Source organism: Colletes latitarsis, chromosome 9 (genome assembly GCF_051014445.1).
Source record: "Colletes latitarsis isolate SP2378_abdomen chromosome 9, iyColLati1, whole genome shotgun sequence".
NCBI lineage: Eukaryota > Metazoa > Arthropoda > Insecta > Hymenoptera > Colletidae > Colletes > Colletes latitarsis.
The window spans coordinates 20,148,367-20,169,342 of record NC_135142.1 but is presented as its reverse complement, the minus strand read 5'-3'; the positions used below and the strand labels follow the sequence as shown (position 1 = coordinate 20,169,342).

At 36.1% G+C, this 20,976-nt stretch overlaps 1 protein-coding gene across 1 annotated transcript in view; it reads left to right on the top strand.

Annotated features, from left to right (window-relative positions):
• Window positions 1–15,336, top strand: part of Timeout (circadian regulator timeout) — a 216,397-nt gene extending 201,061 nt beyond the window's left edge. Inside the window, exons 14-21 of the mRNA XM_076773557.1 lie at window positions 8,807–8,906; window positions 9,770–9,904; window positions 11,847–12,053; window positions 13,067–13,351; window positions 14,129–14,236; window positions 14,554–14,706; window positions 14,837–14,941; window positions 15,033–15,336. Coding sequence (XP_076629672.1) covers window positions 8,807–8,906; window positions 9,770–9,904; window positions 11,847–12,053; window positions 13,067–13,351; window positions 14,129–14,236; window positions 14,554–14,706; window positions 14,837–14,941; window positions 15,033–15,256 — 1,317 coding nt within the window. The 3' untranslated portion in view covers window positions 15,257–15,336. The remainder of the gene's footprint in view (window positions 1–8,806; window positions 8,907–9,769; window positions 9,905–11,846; window positions 12,054–13,066; window positions 13,352–14,128; window positions 14,237–14,553; window positions 14,707–14,836; window positions 14,942–15,032) is intronic.
• Window positions 15,337–20,976: the final 5,640 nt, after the last annotated feature.

Here is a 20,976-nt window from a genome sequence, read left to right as displayed (position 1 = left end):
ATACTGAAGTTTTTTCTCGAAACTGGGTAGGAATTTGGGGGTATGTCTGTTCACCAAAAATGATTGTAATTGACCCCCGCAACCGAGAATAATTTTTCCAAAACGATTTGAAACTTTTCAATTTCGCCGAAAAATTTAGGCACCTACCGTCGATTTTTCTTAAAAATTCTTTTTTCATTTTTAGTAATTCTGTTTGACGCCCTACAGAAAAGTTGTCTAATACTTTTTTGTAGGTACCCATGAGCTCTACTTCAGAAAAAAGTTTCATTGAAATATATTCACAATTGTAGGAGTTATGGCTGTTTAAAAATTGGACCATTTTTATGGGGTTTTTCTTATTTTGCGGGGTCAAGGACCAACTTTTCGAATATTTTTGCGATTTGTACATATTCTCTATCAAAATACGCGTAGTTTGCTTTTTTAAACATTAAAATCGTCCAATCCGTTCAGGAGTTATGACGTTTTAAAGATTCGTATGAAAATTCGGGCAAACATTTCTGGCCAGAAATAATATTTTCGGTAAGGAATTTTTTTCTCGAAATTGGGTAGGAATTTGGGGGTATGTCTATTCACCAAAAATGATTGTAATTGACTCCCGCAACCGAGAATAATTTTTCCAAAACGATTTGAAACTTTTCAATTTCGCCGAAAAATTTAGGCACCTACCCCCTGTCGATTTTTCTTAAAAATTCTTTTTTCATTTTTAGTAATTTTGTTTGACGCCCTACAGAAAAGTTGTCTAATACTTTTTTGTAGGTACCCATGAGCTCTACTTCAGAAAAAAGTTTCATTGAAATATATTCACAATTGTAGGAGTTATGGCTGTTTGAAAATTGGACCATTTTTAGGGGGTTTTTCTCATTTTGCGGGGTTAAAGATCAACTTTTCGAATATTTTTGCGATTTGTACATATTCTCTATCAAAATACGCGTAGTTTGCTTTTTTAAACATTAAAATCGTCCAATCCGTTTAGGAGTTATGATGTTTTCATTCGAGATGGTCCCTTGTTAGTACAGTGACGTGGTATTGAACGTATTAAATACGACACGTTTTTTACTTTTTCATTGATATCGCGAAAACTAATGAAATCTTCGTTCCTTTTTTTATATCTATCATACATCGGGGACCAACTGTCGCATATTTATTTGAATTATATCGACAAAAGGGTGAAAGTTGCACAGTTTGCAAAAATTGTCGACTGCGGGAAACGCATACTATATTTCGCGAAGATTATTTTCTCCGTGATCTATGGAGTTTACAAGAGTGACACACCCCAAAACCGTATAATTCTTCAGGTTGACAACAAAATTGTCGTCTATCTCCTGAACTTTATTCCCTAAATTCACAAAATTTGTATCGAAAGTGAAATGAAATGAATTTTACTTGTATAACTTCGGAACGACTTACTAAATAAATTAAGGGAAGAGTCAATAAAGTGAAATGTATGACATTTGCATGATCAACACGGTCAAAATATACTCGAACGAAATATAAAAAAATGATCATCTACGTAAAAGAAGATCGTGAAGTGGCTTGTTAGTGACTTGATCTACGACACGTGCTCTTCCAAAATCGCGTTGAACCAATCAATTCGATCCACTGAATTCGACCCGCTGCCGACAAAATCGTGACAAGATCAATGATTTACAAGGAGCGCGAGAAGACGAAGGGTGTCGCGACCCCGAAAATAAGTTTCTGGACTGGCATCGCTGACGGGGTGAACATATGCAAAAAATAGAGCCAGAGAATTGCTGCAGGAACTGTAAATTCTCGGGAGACAATTTCTACGAGGCGCTTTCTGTACCCTCCATTCCCTTTCAACCTACTGTTCGAGGAGGAGGTTTCTCTGCCCCTGCGTGGATCACGACTTCCGCTGTGCCAGCAAGAGTTCTCCCTTTGCTGTTCCTATGTTCGGGAATGAAAGTATCTCAAGATTTTCTCCTGTCAAGTGTTCCCTTCCGGCGCCTCTTCGTGCCATGAAAAGCTATCGCTTTGTTTGCGTTTTCCTTTCAAAAGGGCGTATGAGGATTTTGGAGTGGAAGCTAGACACATAAATAGACGGGCGCACGTCTTTGCATGAATCTTCGCATACAAGGTGTTAAAAAAAGGGTCTAAGACCTCAGTGGCCTATAGCACACGCCAAGAGACCTAAAAAATCCTTAATTAACGCTTCCGAGCGCCGCACCTGTGCATCGAGGGCCCTTGTTAGCTGAGCGTGGTCTTCTGCACCGGTGAAGACTATGCATCTCTTCGACAGTACTGATTATATCCAACAATTAGGCCTTTTATTTAGAAGAATTATAATTTTGTACTAGAAGCTTTACTGATAATTAAATAATATAGTTTCTTTTTATAATATGCCTCAAAACATGGATGTACACTTTGGTATCTGTTCCTGCAACTCTTCTCTTGTCATTTTTTGAAAAATTTGAAGAATTATCTAATTTTTATTTTTTTAAATATAGATAATATAATATAATATAGAAAATATAAGCATCTGTAATAGGAAAGTCACCAAGCTTCGACTACCCTCGTCCATCACAATACGCTTCCACTCGACTGTTGATTGATAACTTGGACGAAACAACAGTCTTATCTTGACTCTTATCCCCCTTGGTGGTCGTTTCATAGTTCATCACGAAGATCGCTATAGTACTCTCCCTTTAGTGATAACGATAACTTCAAATTCCGGTTCCCTGTGGATATTGCGTCTGCGACGATATATTTTCCTTTTCTCTTTTTGCCCTTTTTATTTCTTGGTCCCGAATCTTTTATCTCTTTATATTGCTGCTCTTCCAACGTTTGGACAACGTGTCAGCTTTTGTCGGGGTTCTTAGGTTGCGTGTTTCTGTTTCTTCCTCCATTGTTCCCCTTTTCGACATTATGTTCTTCCGTAAGGTCGAGTCACTCCTGATCCCGTCGGGGCCATTAATTTGTGGCAGCGATTACTAATTTTGATGTGACTTCTTGCCATACGAGCACAACATGTTAATATATCATGCAATTCAAATAGAATTTATAATACAACCCAATATTCAAATTAAAATATCTTCTAAATTAATGGTTTTCTTAAGAAGCAGCTTTGTACTTTTCAGTAAAAAATGGCAGGTTCTACCAATTAACATATTTACAAAATACTTTTGTCTTGTAACATTTTTCAATATCAGTTTCGAAGACATTCGATTTAAATGGGTTATCTCGTATTTAAATCTCACTTATTCTGAACAATTCTAATCATACAATTCTTTAACAACGAGTGGCAGCTTATTGCCACTTTTAAGAGACGCGGCGATATACATATTTGTCTTCTGCGTTTATTTCGAATTGTAGCGGTAATATTAAAATTTCCGTTCGCGAGTTTCCACCGTCTTTTATTTGTTCAAGCAGGTTGTTTCCCTTGCTACGTTGCACCCTTTCCCAAACCACGAGAAGCTATCGTTTTGCCTTTTGCCGAGGAAATACGTATAAACATTTGTATCGAGCGCGAAAGTAAAGAGAGGCACGCGCCGCGTGAGTTTAACATTCTCGTTTTTAAAGCTTGCAAAGAAAAAGCGCCGCAAAATCGCGGAAACGAACACAACGGCGAATAATCTCGACCATTTTTCACTATTGAAAATCTCTGGTGCATTGAACCACTTGCAAAGCCGAATCATTCACGTGAACGGACAGTCTGGGAATGTAGTGGCTCGTGGAAATGTTTGAGTACTTGCAATAAAAAATTATAATGAATAAGATATGCAATAATTCCTACTTTCGAGCAATAATTTTTATATTGAATTCAAGTACAGTGAGTCCTCTTATTATTTTAGAGTATTTAGATTATTTTTCTTATTTAACATAATCTAAGATAATACGATTATATTATTCGGCATGTATTGTCAAATGAGAACAAATAATTGACATAAATTTGTAAAAATAGTAAGAAGCTGCTACTAAAAATAATATACACCAAAGAATGCGATTATATTTGCTTCGTTTTTATATTATTTCAATACGTCTATTGTGGATGGAGAACAAATGACAAGACAACGGTTCATTTCGACTGCTACGACAATGAGCATAGAACAAATTATTAGGACGAGAATAGATTAACAGAGAATTAACAGGCCAGCGCATAGTAACAGGGATTCCAACGAGTTTTGCTGTAGCGATACTTGTTTCCTTCTTTTCGCGTGTCCGACTAGCTTTTGAATAATCCTTTATGTGACAACTTTTCAGACTAGGTACAATACGATTTTAAACAAAACCTTTCGAAACAAGAGACTGCCGTTTCATGTATTATGTATTACATAGCCCGAAAACCAGAAATTCCCGGGCTTGAAAAAAGTGCGAATGTGACAGTGAAACTTCGAAGAAAATTTACATGAAAATGTACGCTGGAATTGGAATCACCCATTTACATGCATGTAACATTTACACGTAACGAACTTTTAAACGCGTTAGTGATTGATCGAATAAAACATTGAGGCAAGAGACGGTTGTAATCTATTTAACAAATATATTATAACGCTACGTACCTTAATGACAATTTTTGTTCATGAATAATGTCGCAAAATAATGTATCCTTTTGGCAGAATGATTAATGCCGGGAATATTATTGATCGAATTAGCCGAGTCGTTGTTTTTTAAATACATGGAACACAAAATAAAGGAAAATAATTTTTAACACCTATATGAATAAAATTGCAAAAACTTCTTTTGGTATATAGCATCAAAGTAGATTTCAAAATAAACATAAAAGACAGCATAAATTATAATAGTTGTTATGTTCATCGGATAATAGATGAAACGCCTTTTAAACTGAAACTTGTTTCAAGTCGATAGCGTAATTAGATCCAGAGATATAACAAATTTTGTTTCGTATTATATTTTTTTTTGAAACGTATTATATTTGAATGCAATGATATTCATCATAGTAGAGAAAAACTTAAAATTAAAAATGATATGGGCGAAGCATTAATAATTTAATGTGATTTATGTCGTAGGAAATATAATTTTTGTCACTCTGAAACTTTGTTAATTTATGAGACACGTACGATGTAATAAGCTTTCCTATTTTCATAATTTCTTTTATATTTTCATGTTTTGAAATCAACTTCAAAGGTTGGCAAGCCAACGCATTTATATTAATAAGAAGTTACGTAATGTATAACACAATCCTGGCTCTTTACCTGAGTTGAAAATTAAACTACCATACTCCACGTATACGCTTTCACAGAAAGCTTTGTGGCGAATTATGCATAGGTATATTTGGATATTTTAAACGGTGATACATTTTTCCTTCGAAATATATTTTAACTTCATAATGTCCTAAATGAAATCGTCTACAATCTGACGCGTAAATTCAACGAGTTTAATATAATTTAATAAATTCGTATTTTTAACGTTTCCGTGAATATTATACTGAAAGCTTTTACGTCGTGCAATGTTTTGTATTCCACGAATATAAAAAACTTCGGCGCGATGTAAAGAATGTATAAAAATAACTTTGGTGGTAAATAACATTATAACGTTTCCAGCAATCTAATAAGTTAAATTTGTAAAATTAACAGCTACAGAATCGTACGTCGAGTTTTTAAACTTGATGTCAAATGAAAATAAAGACCCTCTATTTTCAGTATTCTTCGAGCAAAATACTATCTTAAAAACATATTGCTACGAATAAAATATTTTCATAATTACACGCACGATCTAAAATAAAATAAACTATTTACTGTTTGAAATAGAATTTTTTTCCCAGACGCTAAAAGACAGATTCATGACTGTTTCGTAGGGAACGTAGGCAATTTAGCTCGATACCTCCGGTGTCATCCTTCTGTTTGTTGAAAACCCATCGGGCAACATCGAGGCGAGACACCTTATAACGATAATCTTGAGACATTACCTGTTTTAAGGCGTCGGAGGAACGTGGGAGCACGTGCACCAAAGAGAAATAGAGGGAAAGTAAGAGCGATGGACGGGGGTAAGGCGACGATATATCTGACTACCGTTAAAACGGTATTACCCCACTTCGAAATTGACGATTAATCATAGGTGTGCACCCGCTGCGCCGCCAGGAAAGGGAGCTGATTGCTCCCACACCACTGATTCGAATAGGGCCGAACTCGGCTGTTCAGGCTGTTATTGATTCCTTGACGGATTCTTACGCTCGGATCTCTGTGCAGTTACCCTTTGGGAATTTCGTGAGCGAATTTCCTCCGAGTGTAATGTGTAGCCTGACGAAAAGTGGAAACGTCGAAGACTAACTATCCTAATTACTTGTTTTCATAGAGCAATCAAACTTTGTGCTGAATTTCGATTACGTCCGACCGTTTTATATTTTCGTTCATCCTTTGATCTATTTTATCGCGTTCCGAAGCAACGAACCGTTTCTGCCATTGGACGATTATCGACGATCATTTCAATTTAATCAGTTTATTTTCTAACCATTCTGCAGCGTTATTTGTATAGATTTACGAGTCAAAAGTCTATTTGTTCGATTATATTTTTCTGTGTTTTAAACACAACAATATTACAGTAATAGTAAATATTTTATTTATTTATGAAATTAAATTATCCCTTTATCCTCTGAAATAATTAATTCTTGAAGGGGTGATTCAATAATGTGAAAAATTGAGTAATAATACTATTCTATAATTTATTATAATATTTAACTTTTAGAGTGGAAGAGATTGTCAATTAATTTCTTTAACTTTCCTATTATTTTTATAATTAGATACCTTGTACATTTCTTGAATACACAAATATTAGCAGTGAAGGGACTGACTGAAGTATCACCCCAGCAAAAGCCAGTTAAATTGCTGTAGGTATTATTGATTCCCTGACAAATTCCTGTCGAAAGTTTCCCCAAAGTTTACTTTGCGCCAAATTAATCCCAGAAAATGTTGTATTTGAATTGATACTATGAGACGAAATCAGAGGTTTGATATTTATGCTTTAGAAGCTTGAAATATAAATATAAAAGTGTTTAATTTAACTTTGATGTTACATTTTGGTGATCAGTATTAACCAAGCCCTGAATTTGTTATATTCTCTCGACAAAATTAAAATATATAATGTACTCAAAGCAATAAAATTGTATTTATACTGGGATGTGATATTGAAATACAATTTTATATATTTAGTTCTTGTTTATTCTAAGAATAATAAAATTGAATCAAAAACTCTTCGTGGAAGATTCTAAAATATAATGAATGTACGTTAAACAGATGAAAATACTGTTAAATGACATTGTATTACGTAATATTGTTACATTGTCAACAAATATTGGTAACAATATTATTATTAAAATGTATACATATTATTAGTATACCAAATAATTAATCGTGAACTATTTGCATGCTTTAATATTGTTAAATAAATATAACTATCGTTTGCTACACAATTAAACAAGTTTCCGTGCTGTGTTTATATTTGCTCTTCTAAGCCAATCGTATCTGACTGTGCTTAAGTAAAATCTGTCGAGTCACAAAGGGCAGTAGCATAATTTCACAGTGAACCAAACATCGACTAACGCAAATGAGCAGCAAGAACCAGAGTAAGAGCAAAGTAGACGGGAAAGGGATGAAACGTATTATTGATTCGTCGACAAAATCCACGAAAGCGAGGCTTAGTCGCGGAAGCGTTTCATTTAAATAATTTCATGCGTGGCTACCCTTCGTCCCTCTAAACTGAATGAGGGCAGACTACGCCAGGGTGTTCATTTGACATTCATTTAGTCCGTGAAGTCGCGCGACGCTACGCGACAGCCATTTAGGACAGCTGAGTGGAATTCTCGTCGAGGGTGAAACGTAATCATTGGAAAACGAGCGTCTTATATTCTTTCCTTTATCTCCATTCGAGAAAACATAGAATGAGAATCAGAAATTAGACGTTGTACGCTCTCCAAGCCTTGCATTTGTACCATAAATTCTAATTAGCATTGTTTCCGAATCTATATAGACATTCAAGGTGAGTCACGTAACTTTTTCACCCCGAATAACTCCTACACTATGTGTTCAACGAAACAGAGTTTTATGAAACAATCTTTTTTATTTTTGCTTACGAAACGTTAAAACGATCTTGAATTTTTTTTAATTTCAAAAAGCAGTGAATTTTCTATAAGAAAGTAATCCACGGCTTTGATTCTAGCTCCAATAATATTAAATTACAAAATTTAAAAGAATGTATTTGCTAACAATGTTTCTGTTAAACTATATTTTTAATCCAGTGCCTTTTTAGTGGCTGTCGAGAAATCACGATGGAGCAGAAACGAAAGCCATCAGTTTGCGCGAGTTATTGGCCTTAAAAGGCGTCTTAACGTTTAGCCACCCTCTGTATTCGCCTAATTTCTCTCCCTCCGACTATTTTCTTTCCCAAATTGAAAGGAAAGCAATTCGTCGCGATTTCAGACACTCAAAAGGCTTCTACCGCCGCTCTTTTTTCCGTCTCAAAAGTTGAAAATTAGGGATGTTTCAAGGGGTGCATTTCTTTAATTTAAGTTCACAAATTTTTTAGACATACCATGATAAGCTATATAGCCACTGTCTTTGAAAACCGGGTCTTCCAGTTGAAAGCAGACTACTATGAGTAAAATATCAATGAAAATGAGAGGAATCATTATCTAGCGAAACTAGGATGAACCGCCATAACGATTGCTCACACAACAAACAAACGTGTTACGTATCCTATTAATAAAGATTCTCTACATCCCGCATGAAATATAATTCCAGTCTGTAATTCAAATTGTCTTACGTTGGAAGCCATAAGTAAAGACTCTATAGAAGATAATATTATTTGGTAATTAACACAACTAAAATTGTTCTAGGCTGTCCGAAGCGAGATACAGAAGAGACTTCCGAAAGAATGGTCCGAGAATGAAGTCGCTCAGCTGACGGAGCTTTGGGAACGACTGAAAAACGACGACGGTAATTTCCGTATAACTTTAACAAAATAATTCTCATAAGTGATGAACATCTCAGTAAAACAATATAATTTAGCGGAAAATGTGCGTCGTAGCTAACTGGTAGTGTCTCGAAACAGTTGAAGAATTTTATGAATGTTCGCTCGAAAATTCATTAGCACCCGCGACGATTCTCGAGATTTAATTAAGCTCCGAGCATTGGTAACGGCTGGCTGCTACCTATAGCAATAATTCGGAATCCGTTAAGACGAACGAAGAATAATACCCTCTCTGATAGAAGGATTTTCAAAAGTCTTGTAAAACTTGCTTCATTTTCGTACGATGATCCCGTCTTCCATAACTATAAGAGGGGAATTATATTCGCTCTAGCTGCATTTAACAAGCTTCACAAAGGAAACTTACCATGTTGGTTGAACTTTCTTTGCAAGAGTTTCAAGATTATTTTGAAACGTGATATTTCTAGAGCGAATAGAATTCCTCCCTACTCGGTTGTACTACGAGTTTTCACTCACCCTATATGTAAAAATATAAATTTATATTGAGAAATTTATTAACATTATAATTAACATTATATTGAGAAATAAGTTTTTGTTTTTTGAAAAACGTTAAACGCTACCACCATATCCGAAGGGTTAAATAACCAGAAGGTATGGGTTTAACAATCTAATACTATTACTCTATCCCACAACAATGATAAACTTATATTATAAGATTTTCAATTCTCTTATCAGAAAATTAAATTCCACCCTTCGGATTTAATTTTCTTCCTTTTACTCGCTCCGCGAAAACTCCCGATCGCATTGAATCAGCGTTTCGTCTCGCTGTACGTCGAATTAATGCCGATACGATTTATGTTGTATACAACAGATCCTGTTGACCTGATCTTCAATGGGCTCACAATAAAACGGTCGAAGCCAAAGATCAAGGAGAAGCTTTTGGAATTAGGATTGGCTGCGGATCCGAAGGAGCTGCGCAAGAAGCGATCCAGAAAAAGCAACCAAGGTGAGTGTTTACTCTCCCTTTCTCCCCGTTCTCGATCTATGGCCGTTTGCCTCGCTTTATTCCTCTCTCTTTTACCAGCCTTTTCTCTGGTTTCGAGCTGCTCCGAGGCACCCCTTGTTCTGGCCAATCCTATCCCATTCCATTCGCATCCGTCTTCCTTACTATCCTCAGATTCTGCGACTATTCCCATTCGATCAGTCTTCTGCTAATACGATTGCCGGCGACTGCATAGAGTGAACGTCGCTTTGAAAGAAGGAATAGAAGGAGGGGAGGCAAAAGAAGACAGAAACGTAGGAAGGTAGGGCGAGAAAAAGAGAAGAGATCAATTTGTACGGAATCTTCTTGTAGGACCCTCTCCTCGTTCTTTATGATCCGGGAAAAAACCTTTTCGTCGATATTGTCAGAGATCAGGTTACGTAGACTTTGTTTCCTGTTTCTTTGTTCACCGAGAACGTACAGTTATCAAATTAATTGAATGTATTCTAATATTGGGGTAATAAGGTCTGTATAATTCAGTAGGTCATTGTTTTCGCTAAACGCGCTCGTTATCGACGAATAAATTGAACGTGAATTCCCGATCAGCATTAACGTTGTATACTCCGCAAATCGCTGATTATTTTCCATAGATAGGTCAACGATGTATGGAACTCTTAAAATATCAGATGCAAATTGAAATTAGGTTAACAGCGTTTTCGCTGCATCTCTCCTCTTGCGCGTAAGTGTACTTATTTTATTTTTAGAATTATCTAGAAAAAACGTTAACGAAATTTAACCGAGAGAGAACTTTCAGAATTCGTTGTAAATTATTAATAATAAAAAAAATATTGAAATTATTGTTTCTCTGACAACGAAAGCAATCAAGGATGGACAATTTGTGCGATTTACCCCATATATCGAACGATATGAATATAGAAAACACGATTGCAATAATATTTGCGTTTCTAGCTCGATATTGTGCACGAACGCGAGTAGCCGGGCGCGGAGTCGTCACAGAATACAAATTTTATTATTTAATATCGAAAAACTCGAATTCCAATCGTAGATTCTCCTACTGGGGAGCCAATATGATTCGTCCCTGTCTTCCATTACGCTGCTAGAAATTTCATATTTATCATGGTTACTGCTCTCCTCTTTCTCCGCCCGTCGACTTATTTGCATTCAATGCGTCGCGATAGATCGCATCGTAGATATATAAGGTTAGGAGATGAAGTATAAAAGCAAAGCTTTGTCTTGGCTTACGTGGTATTGAAATAACGTTTTCTCGAGGTTCCCTTGTCGTAGACCAAATGCGATTTTGCGACATGTTATGGCTGATACATCCCCCATGCCTTTATGGCTGATTTGAATGTTGCTCGCGTGACGGGTCATTCCATAAATTTGTGCAATTCTTTGCATTGTAAATCCGTATTGTTTACGTTATGGTGATTTCATTCTTTTAATCCTCGTGTTTCATTTGCCCCACTTTGCTTAGTATGGCAACACTTCGTTCGAATAATAGATAACCAATTAAACTAGTATATAGAAATTTATTTGTAACGTTTATTCGAGCAAACAATTAAATTTGTAACTTTATTTTCCTCCAACGAGTACAAAGATTTTAAAACAGCCATAAAATTTAGATCTCGACACAAATCATCGCAACAATACTTTTACTATAAAATTTGAATCCTATAGTGAATACGGTTTATTGAATTTTAGAAACCACATCAACGAAACTGGGAACAAAAATGGAAGTATAATGCTTCGATCAGAGATGGGAAAATTTTATTCACGAGTAACGAATACAAAAATTCGTCCGTAAAATAACTTCTATTTATACGTCACTTTTAAATAAAGTTATTATTATGTTTAAATCCCTATGCGAATATTGGAGGTACACGCGACATTGAAAAAAGCAATATCGAAAAACGTTTATATCCATTTCCACGTATTTTGTAAAAAGGCAAATCGTCGTGGGAAACGCAGTCTGTTAGTAATTCAGACGAGAATGAAAGCAGCGACGAAGAAGCTGGAAAATCCTCGAGACGCAACAGCAAGGCTCCCAATAAACCAACGAGCAGGGGAACGAAGAAAAGCACGAAGAAACAGCCAGTGATAGTCTACACGGATGCACAATTATCTGGACTCTTGAGGGATGTCATCGAAAAAAGTAAGTAACATCGTGTCGCCCCTTCTTTTGTCAGCTTTGCAAGGGGTAGTTTCAGTGATTTATGAGAATAAAATTCTCGCCGGCGACTTCGAATATTGTGCTCTCCTCTTTTGCGCCTCTGGAGGACAAATGTCTTTTGAGAGCAGAGAGGGCTGTTGAGGGCGAGGAGGCTAGAGCGATCGTTTGAAAAAGAAACGACTGGAAAAAGTAATGACTTGTCAGACTCCTGCCTGCGGTACAAATGTGGGCCACGTTGGGAAACATCGGTTTATCCCTATGGATTTTGGAAAAGACATCGTTAAAAAACGATCTCGCCACCCTATTGTGTCGAGCCAACGTGCTTGTCACCTATCAGACTATAGTTTCATGCAAGAGGGGTCGTAACTTTCAGTAACTTCTCCGAGCAACAGCCATTTACAAGTTTTCGTTCGAGACACGCAAATTTTAGCTTTATTCTACCATCGAAGCATTTATTTCTCTGATCTTAAAACGACAAATTTGTTCGAACTAACCAGAAAGCACAGAGACGTCAATAGTTTCAATTAACATTTCAATTTTTAATCAGACAATCGTTGCTCGACTTATTCGGAAATTGAGTAATACTGAATTTGTGTATCAGAAGCTAAAATTGTTTTCAATATTTAAAAGTTAAATTTATTCAGTCAGGCATAGCGTGTAAAGGTACGAAATTATCGTATAAATTTGCAATAAAAGTTCTTGTATACTTTCGAAACGTGTAAATTTTGTCATGAATCGATTATTTGTCATCTAACGCAAGAATGCAAAGAAATATAATTTTTGGTGGTAGTTGAATAATGAAAGGGTTAATATTAAAATTAAATGCATTGTACAAAAAAAAAAACACGAAATTATCGATTATTGCTTACGAATAATCTTTCTTAGGTCGGATTCTTTTTTCCAATATGTTCGTCATTATTTGAGGCTAATGTCCGTGAACTTGACGAGAGAACATTTATATGAAAATTCAACGACAATTTTTTTTAATAAATCAGATATGACGGAGGCTCTGGAATGGATTAAGGAATCCCTGCAGGATGCCCTGGACGATCGAGACGAGGAAAGCTCCGAAGGTATTCCCTTAGTCCCGCTGACAGATTATTCGTCGGCCGCGATGGATTCACCCAGCTTTCAAAAGCTTCTTCGAGCTATGGGATTCGCATCTCCGGTTGATGAACAGGAATCTTATTGGCGTATACCGGCTAATATGCTTACCGCGACCATTCAGAAGCAGTGCAATCTTATTGAAGCTACATTGGCAGGGAATTTCATTATTGAAGGTATTATTTCTTCTTCTCTACATATTCTACTCAATGACAATCCCAGATTTATATAAACCTTATTCGATCAACCAATTCACGCGTGCCTTTTAACGCGTTCACTGCCAAGCATACATTTCCTAACAGAAGTTAATATAAAACTTAATAGAATTAATATATATTAAAATTCAGAAACATAGCTAACCAGTCAGAATATTTAAAAGCATAGAAGTCCCATGTTATTTGTAGTATTATGTATGTCGATAAACTCTGCTTTAATAATAAGCTGGTGTCTACATGACATCGAATCGACCAACTTCGTACAGTTCATTGACACTTGGGGATCACAGCTTCGTGATTTGTTGAACTAATTCAGTGATTTCCAAACTTTCTCTATTCACGACACCATTATTGTTCGAGCAGTGTTTTACAGCACACCTAGACATCAAGAAATACCTAACTGTTCCGTTTATTAACCCTTTGCGGTCCTTGTCAATTTTGATATTTTGTTTCAGTAGAGTCACAATCAGTTCAGTTAATTTCATCCATACCCTACGATCTTTTTGTACTTTCCTATTCTATTTAATAATGGAACGCTATTTTATAATAGTGTACTTAATGTATAATTACTCATAGTACGTTATTTATTTTTTGCTCTATTAGTAAATTTTACTTTTATAGATTTTTATGTAAGACATATGTTCTCTTGTATTATAATTCAAATATATTTAAATAATCCGAAATTAGAAGAACTTCATAATTTTAATTATTTTCATATTTTGTATTTTATATAATTAGAGCCAAAAGCACCCTCGCAAAAATTGGAATCTGATCTCGATAAAACTGATGATAGCGATGATGATATTGATGTTCTAGAAAACATAAAAAAATACTTCGCGTCAAAAGGTAAGCAGTATTTGTAAGCCCACTTTTAACTTCAGAATGAATGAAATACTTCCGTAAAAATAATTTAATGTTAGACATAGTTTGCTCCAATTCATTTACAATGTGTTATTTAAAAATTTACAATGTGTTATCATTTGAAATGTTTTGTATAGTAATAAATTTCTTTGGCATCTGAAGATAAGAAATGCAATCTAAAATCAATGAATATGCAAAAGGCTTACAAAATGTATACTTCTTTTGTTTTTTTATATAAGTGAGCTTGATTACTACCAATTTGTTTAGAAGTATATTAGGGTCAACTTTTATACATTTTTCAGCAGAACCAATGCCATCAACTTCTCGCGCTTCTGATCCTATAGCAAATGTCAGTTCCGAAGGAAAAGGAACGAGTTCCAAGCTTTCTTTGAAATTCTCAGAACACATCAATATCGAAATAAAGAAAGGAAAAGTATCGAGCTTGCAGGCAGTCGGTATGTATTATGCAGTACATCCCAGGAAGGGAGCTTCGTGCCCTCTATGAGAAGACTGTTTAAACCCTCCGAGGGCTACAACTGTACCATCAAACTCATAAAAAACAATTTTCATTATTAACAATTTCAGGAACTAAAACGATTGAAAAGAGTAAATCTAGTGGTCGTATAAAATTCCTTTCCGACTCGTCTGATTCCGAATTGGAATTAGGAATCATCGACTCTAAAATTCAAGGTAAATAGAAATGGTGTAGAGGAAAGTAGCAAAAATTATAAAGGAAATAATATTTGTCTATTCTCGTTCGTTATATGAATATTTGTGTTAGATGAAGGGAAAAGAAATCGATCGGACAGTTCAGAAAAGGAAAATGGAACGATGAAAAAACGTCGTCTGTTGGATAGCGATGAAGAAGAGGACCCATTAACGTCTCAGGATACCGAGCTGAAACACGCTACGACGATAATTAGCGACGACGAGGAAGAACCGACGCAAAAAGAACGTAATCAACAGAGGTCGTCTCGTGTAATTATTAGTGACGATGAAGATTAATGCAAGGGCAGCGGTCTTAGCCGTAACGTTTTACTGTTTTTAATATCATTTCTTTTACCTTTTTTTTAAAACATTGTATACCTCATCCTATATAACACATTACTATTTTATAAAATTTGCAAGAATACAAATAATATTTTCATACTATTAATAATTTTTGTTACCATACACAGTATAAAAGAATATGAAAATACGGTTTTTTAAAATAAAGATGATTAGTTAAGAGAGTTTGAAAGAGAGAGTACTTAAAGAAACAGTTCCAATATCAATAATTCACCTGAGACAAAATTGACGCGTCGGTGACATTCCGTAAGTTTCTGTCATAATTTTGGAATTTTAAATTCTAGATTCTATTTTCCTCGTTGTCGTTTTTGCGTCGCTTCCAATGTTATCGGTTCCAGCTGGAATTCGATTTCAGCACTCGTAGCGTTTGGAATTAATACTAAATATTGAAAGAATCGCGAAAGCACTAAAAATTATATCTCAAAATGAATTCTAGGCAACCCTGAGTATATAGCCATATCCTGATATCGAAATGTATTTTTCTTTATTTTTTTTTTTTAAATTATTCCCTTATATTCCATTCTAGCAGTCGGAAAAGAAATTTATACTAGGTTTTGAGTCCCCTAAACATAGGAATTCGACAGAGTCTATCTTTTTAAAAATTCTGAGCGCTTAGGACACATCCCCGCCAACTAAGATCATTCTTATTATAAGCTCACAGTGTTTCCCCATTATTAAATTAAAATATATTTTGTCAATATGGTTTTGAGCTATAGCAATTTCTACGCGCTTCTTCCAGTTGTTCGCAACTTGTTTGTGATATTTCCCCCATATACGGAGAAACCATCTCGTCTGGAGACAACTTCGGTTGAAGTTTTCATGGATTTTAGGACTGCCTTTTCATTGATGTCATCAGTCACTGCCCTGTTTTTAATATTACTTCTGCATGGGTTTCTACATGAGACACTACATCTTTCTGATGCTATATTTGTCCCTGGAGTCTCCTTCTGGAGTGTTTCTTCACAAAGAGATTCAGTGTCATTCGTTGGATCTTCTTCAATATTGTGTTTCCGAACAAAAATCAACAATCTCCATTTTTTATAAATTGTTCTGTCATCAGATTAGCCGATTGGCAACGATAAATTAAATGTTCCTTTTGACGTGTACTAAATTCAATGACTATGTCACACACGATTTTAAATGAAAAACCAACAAAAGAAACTGTCAAGACGTAATCTTTCTTCGCGATGAAAACATTGCCTCTAACTTGTTCACTTCCCTGGTGTAGTTGTATTACACTCCAGCAATGGGAATGACCCAAGAGAAAATTTCTTTACACTAATTAGAGTCTAGCGGGTCTCCTACAACAGTTCCTTTATGACTTGTATAACGATGAAAGATCTAGTTATTCCAAGTCCAGTACCTCCTGGCAGTGGTACGCCAGAGTGTGGATTCTCGTCTGTGATCTTTGGATCAAGAAGATTATAGGCTCAATAGCCTGGATACCTCTGAGCGCTACAACGCTGAACAGACACTCACTGACTCTATGTGGCGTGTGTTTAAAATCTAAACTCTATTCTACTGGGAGCCAACAGCAGATACAAGATGGAATCCCTCACTACAGGGGGTTGAAAATCTTCATTGACTGAAAAAGATCTATTATGTGAATTTTAATCGATCAAGCGATTTCTTCATTCGTTGAACTATCATTAGGTAATTATTGACTAGGGCAGGCAACAGTGATGACCTTGATCTTGATATGTGTTATCCAGAACGCTTTTAGACAGGCTTTAGCAGTCGCTCATTATTGTTTATAATTATTACACGTCGTTTTCATGGATTATTACTTCATACAAAATTTTCTTACATTATTGAATCCATAATTCAGAGTTCCTCAGTTGCAGAAATCAGCTTACCGACAGCCGTGTGGATAAAACAGTTCCCTCCAACAGCGTTCATTCTAAGATTCCAGTCGTCAATGATGAAGTGCATACCGTTGGCGTTTCCTTCGTCTCTCGATATGCCCTTACAGGTAATTGGACGCACCCGGGGTACACTTCTGGGTGCCAAGAAAAACAGTTCCCGAAAGGCGTCCACATTTCGCCAAGTAACTACCAAGCTCGCATGAAAGCACAAGTAGTTCGAGTTGTACCGTGCATCGATACTGCCCAGCTACTCGGGCGCCATTTAATCAGTCGCTCAACCTCCTTCGTTACATGTAACCCGACTCCTCGATTGGCCAATGTGGATGACTTTACGTCTTTTGATGGGCAGGTGAGGAGTCTTGGCGAGTGTCAACGATACGTACGCGTGTATCGAAACATAATCGCGGCCGAAGTCCGGTCTTTTTCCGTGCATTTTCGACGACAAGAACAGCGATCAAGTTCGTGGAACGACGCGTAATATCGTCGCAAGGATTGCGCGAGTCGCGGATTTGCCATCAGGCTATCATATCGTTGAAGGAATTATGAAAAACACCAAGCGTGGCTGCATATTGTTGTACAGCCACCTCTTCCCTTACGACAATTCAAACAAGATAGTATAGAGAAGTCATGGACTATTTTTAGGGTCCTTCCCGAGTGGTGTGTTGGGTACGAACTTCACGCGTAGTTGGGAACAATGAAGGCGGTTAACTTAAATGTCAAATAAAAATTGATGTTGCTAAACAACGAATATGGGGTCCCTATACTAGATCGTTGAACCAGTAAAGCTATTAATACTTTCGTTACAAGTTACAATTTATAAAAGGTTCAATGACCAGTGCTGCAGCCTGTTCACGCGATACGGTGTTTTGATTCGGTCATTTTACGAAATAGAAGTGCCTGACGTTTACATGCCCGTGAATTTGTGCATGTGTCTCATGCGTGAGCGTATGTACTGTACGGTCAGTTAACTCAAAGATAAATAGCACACGAGTAAACTTACTATAAATATGCATATCTCGATTATACTGTATGTATTGTACATCGATGTCGAAGTCTCAGATTGGAAAATGGCAAAGAAATTTATTAATATGCTGTTATTATATTAAACATTTACCAAACAAATATTTAAATCTTTTTGTCATTGATACATTCGCCACGTGCCTCGATCGAAAGCTTGTATTAATTTTGACAACCTTACAGTTCATTTTTAAGCTTTTGTTTCTATTGCGAGATCGCGTTTCGTTAATGGTAAATCTGGTTTCTAAAAGAAATGATAACCGAATGCTGACGGAAATCAAAGATGAATAATAATAAGATAATAGTATACGTATTAAGTTTCGGAACAACGTTGCGTGGAACCCATTCCTTCAATATCAAACTGTTTGGGTTTCAACGAAATGAATTGAACGATTTGCGTTGGCGCGAGTAAATAGAAACGAGAAGTTATGTCTACGTTTAGGCAGATGGGATCAGCGATAATGTCGATACTCGAACAAGTGTTTATACTGCGTGAAATACCCTCGCTCGAGTACCGTCATTCCCAATATCTCGGCTTAGCATCAACAAATATTATATTACAAGGACACAGAATAGCATTTAGCTTAATGATCAGAACAAGATCAGATGTGTTCGATAGGACAGAAAAATATTATTTATTTTTTTTTCGTCTCTGTCGTTTATCTCACAAATGTTTCCATAAGGATTACTAATAGCCAGAACTCATCAACTTCACAGGTAGAAGCAATAAAATGAAAAGGTCAGCGAACCGGCTAGCGTTGGCTTTAACAATTGAAAGCGGATATGAATAGCCACATCAAAAGATGGAGCAACAATTGTCCATGCAACAGAACCCCTAGACCCAACTAGAGAGGTCAATAAACAAAATAATGGCATACAAGAACAACTCATACATACAACAGAACTTAACGTAGCAATTTCGCAATAGAAACCGAAGCTGCGAAACAAGATTTCGGACGGATGACCACGTGCATTCTAATCTCAACTTCCGAGTACCAGGCTCGCACGATACACGTGGAGGTTTGGCTCGCGTTCCCACTTGTGGAAATAAATACTTGCCTCGGCAAAACACGTGGCCTTTGCACCAGGAGTTCAGGAAAACGAGTAGCAGCTGCTAACCTACTCGCATCGCGTGCTACCCTAATAGAAGCGCGGGCTCCTTATACGGTTGTAGGCGGATGGCATCCTCTCTTTCTCCCCACTTCAATCGCTATCCCCTCCTATTCGCATTCATTCCACCCCATAGTAATACAAGCGCCGAGTGGGAAGCGAGTGAGTCACTGACATGACGCGCATACATATGTGCGTTACCGTTCATGCGCTGAGGGAATGGAATGCGAGAAATGCATCGGTGATTTCAATGTCCAATAAGTGCGATTAAATTAAATGAAACGATTGTAAATTATTGCGTATAATATAATGTATGATATTTTATATTATACATAATATTTATGACATGTTCAAACATTGCATTATTACAGAAATTCTAACGATAATACTGTTATATTAATTAGGAATGAGCAGGTACTCGATATTTCAAGTTCGAGTCAGGACCCGAATATTGTGACGCTGGTCGGATGATTCTTCAATTGGATTTTACTCTTTCCTCAATCTTTCTTGGATCGAATTGTATTTACAATATTACTGTTATTTGTGATCAGAATATTGAACCCGCTTTTACTCATCGTCTTAATTAATGTAGCCTATATGCGATTCTGTTAAATAAATACTTGAGTAATTGACAAATTGTCAACTTTGGATTAGTTGACTGTTTGATTTTTTATTGATCTTGAATTATAATTTTTTTTTATTCAGATTTATATTGAATCATTGAATCAATGGGTTATTTAAAGTTCACGATTCCTATTTCTTTTAAAAACTGTAATGTTTTTTTGCACGATTCAACGTGATTTAGTTGTCGTTTGATTGTTTTTGATAGGATGACTTTTTTTCTTGTTTCTTTATATTTTTGACATCCCGTTAAAACGTGACGATTGTTACAGTCGAGTTGCAGTTTTTGCAAATTGGTTTTTCTTTTTTCGACATCAAATACAAATGTGTTAATTTAAAGTGTCCAAGTCTGAGTCGATTTATTATTGTTTGGCCTTTTCTATTGAGATTAGATGAATGGAAGTTTAGTGATATATTTACCGATTAATAATACAGCTTCCATCTGCATTTTCTACGTGTTGTAATTCTCCCTCGTTAATGTGTCGATCCTTACAACATCCGCTGCAGTTATTGTTTCAAAAATATTATAGGAAACAAACGCGGGCAGATTGCAACCAAAAAAGATCAAAAAATCGACGCGACACGTGCAGATAACCTCTGTTCATTTTAAATGTCTCAGCCATTCTGGGCCCACAATTTGTTAGAACGATCGACTGATATTAAATAAACATTCCCTACGATTTCACGTCTATTTCAGACTATTTACAGACGAATATATACATTTACTTTGTAGAGATACTACGACGCGATGCGTGCACAATCCACATGGTTCACGAGACGCATTAACAAACGAACACGTGCGGCTAATGCAGGAAGAAACGCGTAATTGGTTCTTCCTTCTAAAGCGTGTAACCAATAGAAACACGGCCTCAAAACCGCGAGTTTCAAACTCTGTCTAAGAAATTATTATTCGATTAAAGATAGCTTTGTTATGTAATGAAGAATAATGAATGATCTATTTTATCTGTTGTTCGTTACTCGAATTAATAATTGTTTCTTAATCTCATAACAAATTTATTAAAGTATTTCAATACCTGTTGCGAA